Source organism: Stenella coeruleoalba (assembly GCF_951394435.1).
Source record: "Stenella coeruleoalba genome assembly, chromosome: 9".
Lineage (NCBI taxonomy): Eukaryota > Metazoa > Chordata > Mammalia > Artiodactyla > Delphinidae > Stenella > Stenella coeruleoalba.
This window is the reverse complement of record NC_137155.1, coordinates 57,624,985-57,637,403: the sequence shown is the minus strand read 5'-3', so window position 1 is coordinate 57,637,403 and position 12,419 is coordinate 57,624,985. Positions and strand designations below refer to the sequence as shown.

General features: G+C 43.4%; 1 protein-coding gene across 2 annotated transcripts in view; it reads left to right on the top strand.

The window, feature by feature from the left end:
• JAZF1 (JAZF zinc finger 1) overlaps nt 1-12,419 on the top strand; it is a 520,205-nt gene that overhangs the window by 170,063 nt on the left and 337,723 nt on the right. The window contains exon 1 of one of the 2 annotated variants that reach the window (XM_079932139.1): nt 11,852-12,188. The exons of the other annotated variant lie outside the window; for it this stretch is intronic. Coding sequence (XP_079788265.1) covers nt 12,074-12,188 — 115 coding nt within the window. The 5' untranslated portion in view covers nt 11,852-12,073. Of the gene's footprint in view, nt 1-11,851; nt 12,189-12,419 lie in introns of those variants that run through there. 2 annotated transcript variants of the gene reach the window in all.

The following is a 12,419-nucleotide window of genomic DNA, read 5'->3' as shown; positions in this document are numbered from 1 at the left end:
AAAGCTGCACCATAAGGAAGATGGCTCAGTTAATTAATTTCATACCTGGCAGAATGTAGGAAATGTTCTTGTTTTGGAAATGGGCTCATTTATTTGCCAAGCTGGTAGGTCAGGCTTGCTTTTGTTTGTTTTGTTTTCCCAGTTTTATTGAGAAATAATTGATATATAATGTGGTATAAGTTTAAGGTGTACAACATAATGATTCGATACATGTATGTGTTACAAAATGATCGCCACAATAAGTTAACATCCATCACCTGGCAGAGTTCCAAAGATTTTTTTTCCCTTGTGATGAGAACTTTTAAGATCTATTCTCTTAGAAACTTCCAAAAAACAGTACTGTTCACTATAGTCATCCCAGAACTTATTTATCTTAAAACTGGAAGTTCATGCCTTTTGAAAACCTTCCCACAATTCCCCCACCCCTATATCCAACCTCTGGTCCCACAGATCTGATCTCTGTTTCTATAGGCTTAAGTCTGAACACATTTCTTTCTTCTTCTCTTTCTTCTTTTTTTCCTGCCTTAATCTTGTTTGCTTTAGTTTTGTGCATCTATAAATTGCTTTTTGGAAGCTGTACTTTATGAAAGTGTTTCAGTATGCAGTTGACCATTTTTTGTTGGGGAAACGAATTAAAAAAGGAGGAAAATGGAGTGAGGGTTAGAGATTGACTAGAACTGATGCTGGCCCCAGTGGTCAGATTCATTGCTGACTGCAGGGATATTTCCACTAGCGGTGGTGTTGTGGCGGGGGCTGGAGAAACACCCCTAGTCCAAGGCCAGGTGAAGGAAGACAGATGCAGTGAGAAGGTGTTCATGGGCTGATTACAGAATTATTTTATACCTTCCAGAAGATCTTGACATTTAGATTCAAGGGGCCTGATTAAACAGGGAGGCCTACAAGATCCAGTGTAGAAACAAGAGGAAGTCTCATGTCTGTTCCAACATATTGCCATGGATCTCTCTTTGCTGCCATGACAACAGGCTTGAGAGCTCTGTTGTGATACCTCTCTGACCTCAGCCTTTGATTCTGCCCTGCGGACTTCCCAATGCTGCCTTGGAATAGGAGGACTTGCCCTGCCACCTAGTCCCTGGTTTCACAGTGGATAATTCAGCATGGCAGAGCCTTTTAAAGGTTAATTTTTCATGATCCAGGCCAGAAGCCTGAATGAGTTGTATACATCTCTGTTGTATGGCTTCTGTTCAAAGACAATTGTAAAATGTTGAACAAATCAAATGGAGAATTACACTGAATATTTTGAATACCGGAGTTGCATTTGACTATGAGCAATAGAATCCTGAGAAGCAGTGGTTTAAGTAAGACAAGAATCCATTTTTCTCACAAAATGAGTATTCCAGAAGTAGGCACCAAGGGCTACTGTGGCAGTTGTAGGGCATCATCCTAGAGTGTAGCCCTTATCCTTACGTTCATGAGATAGCCACTAGCACGCCAGCTGTCACATCATGTTCTTCTTGGAAGTGGAAAGGAAGAAGTGCCAAGTGAAAATGGTTCTTAGCAGTTGATTCCACATGGTTTTTAAGAAGCCTTCCCAGAATCCCCATCCAACAACTTTCACTTACATCTCAGTGGCCAGAACTTGGTCATAGGTCTACCCCTATCTGCAAGGGAGGCTGGGGAATGTTGGGTTTAATCTGAACACATTGCTTCCCTTGACAAAATCTGTTACTAAGGAGCAAGGAGAGGATGGATATTGGTTAGGCACCTAGAAGTCTCTATCATGAGATGTCTATGAATGGATGAAAATGGGAGCTGCTGAAAATGACCAAAAATAAGGTGGCAAGAACAAGGCCATGGAAGAAGCCAGAATTTCCTGAGGTCTGTTCATTAGCTCCCAATGGCAGATAGTACTGACTGATAATAATAAAACCATTAATCTAGCATATATGACAAGTCGACACAATAGGACGTTGCAATAGGGAACAAGGAAATCAATTCATGGGGTTGCCACCCCTTACTCCGACAATGGAATGCATGAAAGGTAACATAGGCATAAATCAGGTGCTACTGGAATGAGCCTACAGTTTTGTTGATTTGAACATTTGCTTCTTTTTAGTAAATACATATTTAAATGAGAATATACGTCAATTAGATTTATGTCAATCTTCTCCACCATTTTCAAGTAAATCCTTCATGCTTAATAAGCCATTGCCATGGGTTAACTAAGCTGAAGGTAATGAATTTTTTAGATAACTGCAACACTGTTTTAAGCAACAATTTAAAAATAATTCAAAGTATTACTGGAGATCATATGATATCTTACTGCCTGTTTCAACATATATTGAATAACTTAATGTAATGGAACATTTTTGACTGTCTGCTTCTTGTGTAGGAAACAATCTTTCTTACCATTTACCACCTGTTCACCATCTGCCACGCACAGACACACACACACACAGACACACACACCACATACTCCCTCCCCAACTCCACCACTAAGTATAAGGAAGGGAAGTTTAGACAGTGTGCTGACATACCCCTGGTTCATGGAGAACAGTTTAGAACCAGCAGGTCATCAGGCACTTGTGTTATACTTGCATTTTTTTTTTAATAACTTAAGATAATTAAAATGTATTTACCTCTAAATCATCACTCCGAATTACTATGTTCCTTGAATTCTATGCCTTTGTGTGGAGGTGTATACTTTTTTGTTTTTGGTGTGTCTTATTCTAGCAGCAACCTTTTAATTTGCTGTTTGTCAACTGCTGTGCTCTGGTAAAACCAGAACACCTCATTTATTAGCCTGTGGGCAAAGTCAAAGTAAAAGGCTCTGGGAACTCATTGATGGCGGGTATGTAAGTTGGTAAATACACTTTGGAAAAGGGTTTGGCAGCATCTACTAAAACTGAGCATAGGCATATTCTTGGATCATACTCTACAGAAAAGATCTTCTCAATCTTTGCTTTTGCCCTTTTTTGGTTTTCTTTCCCAATTACCTTTTCCTTGTGTTTCTTTCTCAAATTCTCTTCTCTGGTACAGCTTTCTCAAATAGAGTACCAACTACTTTTCATGCCTAGGCCCTATTCAAGAATCAATCTTGAAAAGGAATCCTGGGGTGGGGGGGTGAGGGGACAAGGTGGGGAATGTGAGAGATTTATAGGATTGGGAAGGGGGGTGAGAAAGGGGATGGCAGAAGAAGGAGAAAAGAGAAAGAAATTAGAGTCATGAGTTGGCTCTGACACCAAAGATTAACCGTAATCTAAAATGTTTAGATTACTTTATACATTTTTTTAAGAGAACTAATGCCTTCAAAGCAATGTGATCTTGAACTATAGACCCAGGAGTGGGAGCGCACTCAAAGACTGGGAAGGCCAAACCTACTAACTGACGGGTTTAATTAACTATTTTAAAGTATACCTGGACACCGGTCAAGCGGTATAAAACATTATATACAGCATTTATTTTAGATAAATTTGGAGTACTCACATATTCAGTTGTTGAAAATTATTTTTTTTAATTGAAATATAGTTGATTTACAATGTTGTGTTAGTTTCTGGTGTACAGCAAACTGATTCAGATGTATATATATATATATATATATATATATATTATATATAAATTCTTTTTCAGATTCTTTTCCATTACAGTTTATTATAAGGTATTGAATATAGTTCCCTGTGCTATACAGTAGGACCTTATTGTTTATCTATTTTATATATAGTAGTTTCTATCTGCTAATCCCAAACTCCTAATTTATCCCTCTCCCCGCCTTTTGCCTTTGGTAACCACAAGTTTGGTACCTATGTCTGTGAGTCTATTTCTGGCTTATAAATAAGTTCATTTATGTTATATTTTAGATTCCACATATAAATGATATCATATGATATTTGTCTTTCTCTGTCTGATTTACTTCACTTAGTATGCTAATCTCTAGGTCCATCCATGTTGCTACAAATAGGATTATTGAATTCTTTTTTATGGCTAAGTAATATTCCAGTGTAAATATATACCACATCTTCTTTATCCACTCATCTGTCGATGGACATGTAGGTTGCTTCCATGTCTTGGCTATTGTAAATAGTGCTGCAGTGAACATTGAGGTGCATTTATCTTTTTGAATTAGAGTTTTCTCCGGATATATGCCCAGGAGTGGGATTGCTGGGTCGTATGGTAATTCTACTTTTAGTTTTTTAAGGAACCTCCATACTGTTTTCCATAGTGGCTGCACCAATTTACATTCCCACCAACAGTGTAGTGGGTTCCCTTTTATCCACACCCTCTCCAGCAGAAAATTAATTTTCTTAAGACTCTGATCTGCATTGGGAAATATGGAAAGAATTTGAGAACCAAGAAATGTTAGAGTCTGGAAGAAGCCCTTACCAACTATTTCTTTTCTCTGCTATGACCATTACCGGGCAGCTCTTCCATCATCTTGGAGATCTGTTTAAGGCTCAAAGGGTCCTTTTTGAATTATTTGCACCAATAATTAGATTGCATCTAACTTCATGGTGATGAGAAACTTAGAAAGAATTAATCCAGATACTCTTGGGCTGTTATCACAATAAAAGTCATCTAATTTTATACTGTGGCTTGGAAGGAAAAACAGAAGTTGTAAACTCTTGGGCTCATGGGCCAAATGTGGCCCGCAGATGGAACTTGTTTGCCTTCCACTGTTTTAAGGGAGGAGTGCTCTCCAGTTCAGCACTGGTCCCCACCATTCACACAATACACACATGTGCACTCCACACCACCCTCTTCTCTGATCACTTCACCTTCCTGACCCTTCGGGCATCTGAGTTTGAGAACTCTGAGATTACAAAAGTCATTCAATGTATGAGGCACTACAAGAGAAGAGAGAATCATTGGGAAAAAGCATAATGAGATGAACATTATAGAAAGGTAAATTTAGTCATAAAATCAAGATGAACGTCCTTCCTGGAGAAGTTACTGGAATCTGGGTTGGTTTTATGAAAGGCACATACATCTAGCTCTGGAAGACAAGGGATTGAGTTCCAGAGCCTCTGAGATGGCATTCAGCTGGCTGTCTGTTCTATGGCTCCAGGAACTAAGACTGTAACAGAAAATATGATTACGCCAAACAATTGGCTGAAAAGCAACATAATTAGAGTCATTACAGAATGGAGACAAAGACAAAGAGCATAACAAAAGCAAAAAAAGTCACCTTTCCACATGATAGGTGATGCCTGTGTTCCCCGCCCCACCCCAAAATCAACAGTACGAAGGTACACAATGAATGGGTAAGTCAGGAACTGGCTGAAGAACAAAACAAGGGTATCTCTTCAAAGTCTCACTTCTCTATAAAGTTCAATTTTAAATCAGGTATTTAAGACCAATAAATGAGCTTGGCAACAGCAATGAAAGGACCTTCCAAAGGACAAGGAAAGGGAAAAGACAAGCCAAGATTCCCAATACCTGTTGGAGGCCCCAAGCCCTCTCCATCATCAGTACCCCATCCTGACCCTCAGGACCCAATCCTAAGTGCATTTGGTAAAGTAAGACACTTTTCCTCTCAATCTTACTGTTTGTGATGGTACGTGAGCCTGATCCTGCCTGTGGCAAAGAGCCCAGCTTCTCCCCCAGATTCAAGGGGAGAGAAGGAGAATGTTCTAGGACACCCAAATTCAAGGAGGAGTATTATGTTAAGAGCCAGGACTCTGGAGTCAGACAGATCTGAGTTCAAATCCTAGTTCCAGCACTTATTAGCTTTATGGATCTTAGTAAGTTACCTCATTTCCCTGGGTCTTGTTTTTTCTCATCCATAATCTGGGCATAATGTATTTAACTATCTCACAGCGTTTAAAAACAGATCTGTGTTAAGACATCTAGTCCAACAGTGCCTGACCCAACAGTAGGCACTCAGTGAATGGTGGTAATTGTTATGGAAAATAATCATCGTAATGAACTTGAACATCTGTGAAAGGGAAAGGGGTCCTACTCAGTGAAATAAAAGGAGAGCTAGTGTCAGATCTCATGTCATGGCTCAATGCTTCCCAGCTTATCTCTGTCCAACTGAACAGCTTTGTCTGCATTAGCAGAGCCTAAGAAACCAGTGCTATCAAAACCAATGAGACGAGCATTTCATAAGTGCCTTTTAGGGGCACAGGGCAGTAACACTGTGCCAGACCTGAAAAGAGGTCTCGCCAGAGGTTGAGCCATGATCGTGGGAAGGTATAACTGTTGTGATCTCTCCAAGCTGAGAGATGATTGAAGACTGTCTTTCATTGATGCTACATAAGAGAAGAACAGTAACAAATTGTTAGAAATTACTTCAGCATTGAAAACTGAAATCTTAGTGCCCTGCTTTATCACAGTAATGAGCTGTACCCCCCCATACAACTTTTATTGAGCCCCATGTGCAGGCACAGTGAGAGAGAATCTTCTTTTTCACAGAGACTAGGATCAGACACCTCCAAGGTGGAATGCGTTTACCCCAGGATGGGGGCCATACAGTACTCCAGGGTGTGGGATGAAGATATTAGACCTTCCATTTCTGTTTTTTTAAAAGGTCACCTTCTAAAAGCATCTGTCTTACTTTATAACATGCATACTATATTTGAGTAGTAGTGTCTATATATAATTTGTAAATAAAAACATGAATGTTCATGTGATCGAGGTTTAAATTTTTTTATCGATGGGGTTCTTGATTTAAAAGGTTTGGGAACTACTGGTCTAGAGGAGAAGAAAGACCAGTAAGCCAACAGTCAAAATTAATGCAGAGGGAGCTTGGCTGGAGCACAGATGATAAACATGTAGCTCAGCAGTGAAGGAAGAGGAGACAGGATGCAGGGAAGGCTTTCTGGAGAAGGTGACAGGATGAGCTGCTGAAGTTGTGTTTGGTGTGGGGGGAGAGGGGAAGAGGAAAGAATATTTCAGGCAGGCTATACAACACATGCAAAGGCAAGGTGGCCTGTGCAGGTACAGTGAATGCATCTTGAAAACTAAAATAATTTGATCCATCTTGAACTGTCAGTATAGGTGAGGAAACTGCAGGAGGTAAGGCTGGGAGGTTTCTGCAGAGATCCAATTATTGAAGGTCATTGAATAGAAAGCTTATTCTGATGGTGCAGGTTGGCGCTGAAGGATTCTAGCAGGGGAGGGGAGATCATGGAGCAGTATTCCCAACTTGATCCTCTCGTCCAGTTTCCATTGATGCTTGTCTGAGTCCTAGAGGGAAAGGATTGTGCTTGTGGGAGCTGATGAAACCTCAAAAGGCTAGGACAAAAAAGGTGCTAGAAGCCTTTGAAGGGATAGAGAATCTTCAACGCTGGGCATTGCTGGGTGAGCATCGCCAGTGCCTAAAGACACATCTCTGGGCAGAAAGGCTGTGCAGTCTTGTGTAAGCATTAGTGCTTTAGTGGCTCCAATACAGTCAAGAGCAACAAGATTTATCACCTGAGTGAGCCAGAGTTGGAAAGGAGGGAAATGTCAGACACCAGAGCAGCCAAGAGGACAGTGTGTGGAGTCCACTGAGCCACCCCAGGCAGGCTCTAGGAACTGATTCAGGAGGACTTGCAAAGCATTTGGCATTCCCTCATGAGGAGACACTGTACTGGTCATATTCAAATTGTATCCCTCATGTGTTGCACAGTGGATCAGGCTCCAGAGTTTACAAATCCTGAGGTCACTGTCCAGGCAGTTCCTCTATAAATATACCTTCAGGAGCTGTACAACAGGAACCTGGCATAGATGTTCAATCAAGATGTCAGGAAACAAATGAAATAGTGATTGGTTGGCTGCTCTCATGACCTTATTTAAACCTCAGACTGGGCTGGCCAAATCCCATCAGAGCTGGGTTTGGAGCTATTATTTGGGTGCATGTGATAGATTGCAGCAGGGGTGTAAACCCAAGAACTCAGTTAGAACGGCAGTCCATGGCTGGGTATTTTACTACTTTATTCTGGAGAAATCTTACAAAAAACTAGAAATGTAATGCCATAACTATGTATATAGTCAGTAAGGCAGAAGCATGAGGGTAGAGAATTTAAGGTAACACCCCTTAGGGTAACACCCATTAGGACTTGTCACTGGTGTTGTCCAACTAGAGAACCCCTGTTACTCATTCTAAGGCCAATGCTTAATTCTAGGCAGAATGAGACTGGGGGCCAAAATGAGAATTAATCACCAAAGAGCAGATAAAGCTGATTCATTTCTGAGCTGGAATAAAAGCGGTACAAAGACCTTGAAGACTTGGTTGCATGCATATTAAACAAGAAAATCTGGAATAGACACTGTCCTCCTTGGAAGAAGGTGGGAACCTCAAGAAAACATCCTGTTGAAGCAAAGGTTGCTGTTGGCATAACTGGCAGCCTGAGTCTTCAAGAGCTGGGGAGTGTCATATATTCTTATAAGTGGCCAGACTGGCATGAGTTGAAGAAGACCTACCTGTGTCCACGATCTACTCAGTCTATGTAGTGGTGGCAGTAAAAGGAGTGCCTCAAGCCCTTAAGGGCCTGTTTACATCCAGTAAACCTGAAAAGTACCTTAAGAGGGACCTGGAAGAATGATCCAGAAAACCTGAGAAAGAGTTGAAGGCAGTAGGGAGAGTTAACAGAATCCAGTGTTCACAGACATCCTCTTGTAGTGCTAACAGATGTCCACGCAGGGCACAGGAAGTGCCCACTTTTGATGATCAGTGTATACCTAAATGAACCAAATCCTGTATGTGGAGGCCAGACAAGAAGCAGAGTCCTTTGGTGGCTTCGACTGGCTCTCTGAGACCAATGGATTCACACTTTCCTGGCAGCTGCCCCATTTTGTGGGCAATAGCCATGCTAGATTTTGGAGATTGCTACTAGATCCCAGAGCATTTGTAATGGTAAGTACCAAGCTCTGGGGTCACTGTACGCCTGCATTTCCTGTGGGCCTACACATTGGGAGGACATGATCTCGGGGGAGGCAAATGGTTCCCAAGAAAGGGGTCTTAAACCCAGAGAGCACTTCTAGTCCACAGCCACCATCATCTCCTTCTGACTCCTCAATTCTCTCACTGTCCCTTTCATTTGAAATATTTTTACTACCAAAATCAGGGGGACAATTTTTTTTTTAAGTATAGAGATATATCAGCCATCACTTTCTCTGGGACATAATAAGTTGAAGTGTTTCTTCTATAGATTTTTTTTTTTTGCGGTACGCGGGCCTCTCACTGTTGTGGCCTCTCCCGTTGTGGAGCACAGGCTGCGGATGCGCAGGCTCAGCGGCCATGGCTCACGGGCCCAGCCGCTCCGCGGCATGTGGGATCTTCCCGGACCGGGGCACGAATCCGTGTCCCCCGCATCGGCAGGTGGACTCTCAACCACTGCGCCACCAGGGAAGCCCTCTTCTATAGATTTTTATAGCTTCATGTTGACTTTATATGAAGGGACACCCTTGAAACAAACATTTTTATAAATGCAAGTATATAATGGTAAGCATGCCATTGTAAAGCAATTTTTTAAAAGTTTGCTGGTGGTTACTGTATCTTTGTCCTTCTAATGTCTGTTGATGCCTTACTGAATACACTAAAAATACAGAGAGGAAACTTGGCTGTGTGTACATGGAAAGAACTCACTCCATGCCTCTGGCCTCAGTGTACCATATCTATAAAGCCCGTGGGTCTGCTGGCCAGAGTATCTTCCAGATCTAAAAGACCATGATTATGTATCTAATACAAAGGCCAGAAATGCCTACAGTGTGCAGATTTTAAAAAAATAGGATGAGCAGTGTGTCATATAAGCAGAGCTTCAGTTCACAGATGAAGAATTAGAGTGGGTTATTTTATGCAAAATAAATTGAGTCCTTTCAAAATATTAATAATTGCCCAAGATAAAGAAGAAAATTTTAATCTTAAAAATCAAAATTTTGATTCATTTTATAGGTTATTTTGGCTTGTTTCATTTTAAAAATTCTATTTATTAAATGTGGCCTGTGAAGGTTTTATTTTAGGAATACTGAAACTCATAGCAGGTAGTGGAGACTTAAACATTAGTGAAACCCAGTCCCTTTACTTCCTTCATCTTTCATCTGCACATTTCTGGCACTTTCCATCTCTGAGCTCTCTTGCCTGAACTACCTCTGTTCCTCTTCGCACTCTCTCTGGAGTTAATAATTCCACACGGACAGTTTCTCCTCCAGAGGACAAAGTTGCTACTTCTCCAAAGCTCTCCATTCTTCCTTGCTTCCTCGATGCTGCCTCATGGTGGGGGTCCCTAACACTCATCTCTAGGGGGAACCTGTTTTGGCGTCGTTTTGGCTGAAGCTTTTGCACTGCATTTCCCTGTCCTGTTACTCGGTGTGGTGTGTGTTCTGCCTGCTCTTAGCTGAAGGCCTTCCCAGACTGGGCAGCTGAATGCACTGCACAGCTGCCAAAATTCTAATTCAAGAGCTAGAATTCTTACTCCTGCTCTTTAGACCCTTGTCTGGCCCTGGCTCCAGTCTCCCGCCAACTGGGTCCCTGGCTCGTTATCAGGCCCACCCGGGCCCTGTCTCCACCCCCAAGTGGGCCCAGGAAATCATTCTTGGCACCAAACTAAACTTCAGCCATACCACTACCCGAGCCTCACCCAACCCAACTCTCATCTCAGCACAAGTTGTTACCTTGTGAGCTGGCAGACAGAAGAGATGGGCTCGAAAAGAGGAAATGCCATGGGTGAGGGCACTCATCACCCCCAATTGCTGTGACTGTCAGATTGTAAAACTTTTTGTGGTGCCTTTCCTCTATGAAAAGAATTAAGAATCCTACTAGAAATAACACTCGGGATGAATATAGTTTATGGACAGGGGAATACTATTTCTCTATGTGTCTGCACCAGAGGGTAAGTGAAATTTGTCCTGAAGAAAAATGCTAAATTCAGTATACTTGCATAATGAAAAAATGCACTGTTGCATCATAAACTACTGGTAATATGTAGGCAACTGTAAAAGTGCTATTGGAGAATGCAAGCTTTAAAGGTAAAATACCAGTGAAATTGGGGGTGGGGTTGGGGACGAGGAGGTAATTGATTCTTAGCAAAATGTTGGTTTCAGAGAAGCCACCTGATTCAGGCTAAATGCTTAACTGGTTAACATTATGGTTTAAATGCTCACAGGATGGTGTAATCTAGATTGATTGGAAGGATCTCTCTCTTTTAAATGAAGAGAAAGTATGTCCCTTGACCCTGTTTCTACTCCTTCTAGCCTTCACCAATGCACTGTCCTTTCTGCTGTGATAGTTTTGCTCCCAGGGAGACAGATGGATTAATCCCCAGATCTGAGATGGGGCAGTGGGATATTATAATTTGGGGAAATGAAATTAGTTTTCATTTTCCCAAAAGGGGCAGGGAGTATTACAAACGCGGTACACATGTAAAACACAGGCAAATGCACTTGACAATCAAGCACTCTATTTTGAAATTTAAATAAAGCTAAGATTTTCTTCTGGCCTAGAGGGAAACTTCATTAAAATCAATTAGTACAAACCTCCAGAGAAAATGGGCTTTTTTTAAAAGAAGGTTTAAGGAGTAAGTTGCACACAATTACCTTTCCTGGGTCCCCTGTGAATGTCAGTGTCAAACCTAGACAGGTGGCCAGGTGCAAACAAATGTCCCTGAGAGGGGCCTGGGTAACTCCCTGAGTTCTCACTGCAGGGAGGTAAGTGTAATTAATAGATGTATATATACCAGGAATGTAATACACATAACCAAGGAGGCTCCAAACAGATTGCATGTATTACCAACTGTGAAGGGCAGGCCGAGTGAGATAAAGTTGGTGGCAGGCGCTCCCAGGTGAGGCCTCGGTCCAGGGGCGGAGGTTGGGGCCGCACAGCTGTTGCCGCGCGCCCTGGTCCCTCCTCCCAGCTGCGGCGGCCTCACTCCCACCCCCACCCTCCCCCCGCCTCTCCCCCCGCCGCTCCCGACGCCGCCGCCGCCGCCTCCCCTCCCCTCTGCCTCCCGGTCTCTCCTCGCAATCCTTCCATCGCTCTCGCCCCCTCTCCCTCCGTCCGGTCCTCTGCGCTCCCCTCACCCCGCCTCTCTCCCCCTCCCCCAGCCCCTCCTCTCCTCACCCCACCCTGCCTCCCTCCCTCCCTCCGCCCGCCCGGCGCTGGCTGAGCCGACACCAGGGGGGCTCTCGATGTAGCACCATGACAGGCATCGCCGCCGCCTCCTTCTTCTCTAATACCTGCCGATTCGGGGGCTGCGGACTCCACTTCCCCACCCTGGCCGACCTCATCGAGCACATCGAAGACAACCACATCGGTAAATGGCCCGGGGGTGGGCGGGGGTGCCCGGCGCGCGGAAACTCCTGCCCAGGCGAGAACCCCAGAATGGCCAGGGGTGGTCAGGAGGGAGGAAGGCGGCGGCGGGGCGGGGAGGGTGTGTGGGAGCCCGGGGCATGGGGGTGGCGGGATGCGGAGGCGCGAGGTGCGGTGGGGATGGGGGCAGGGTGGGGCTGGGGGAGAGGGAGGGGGAGGGGCGGGCGCCCCGAGG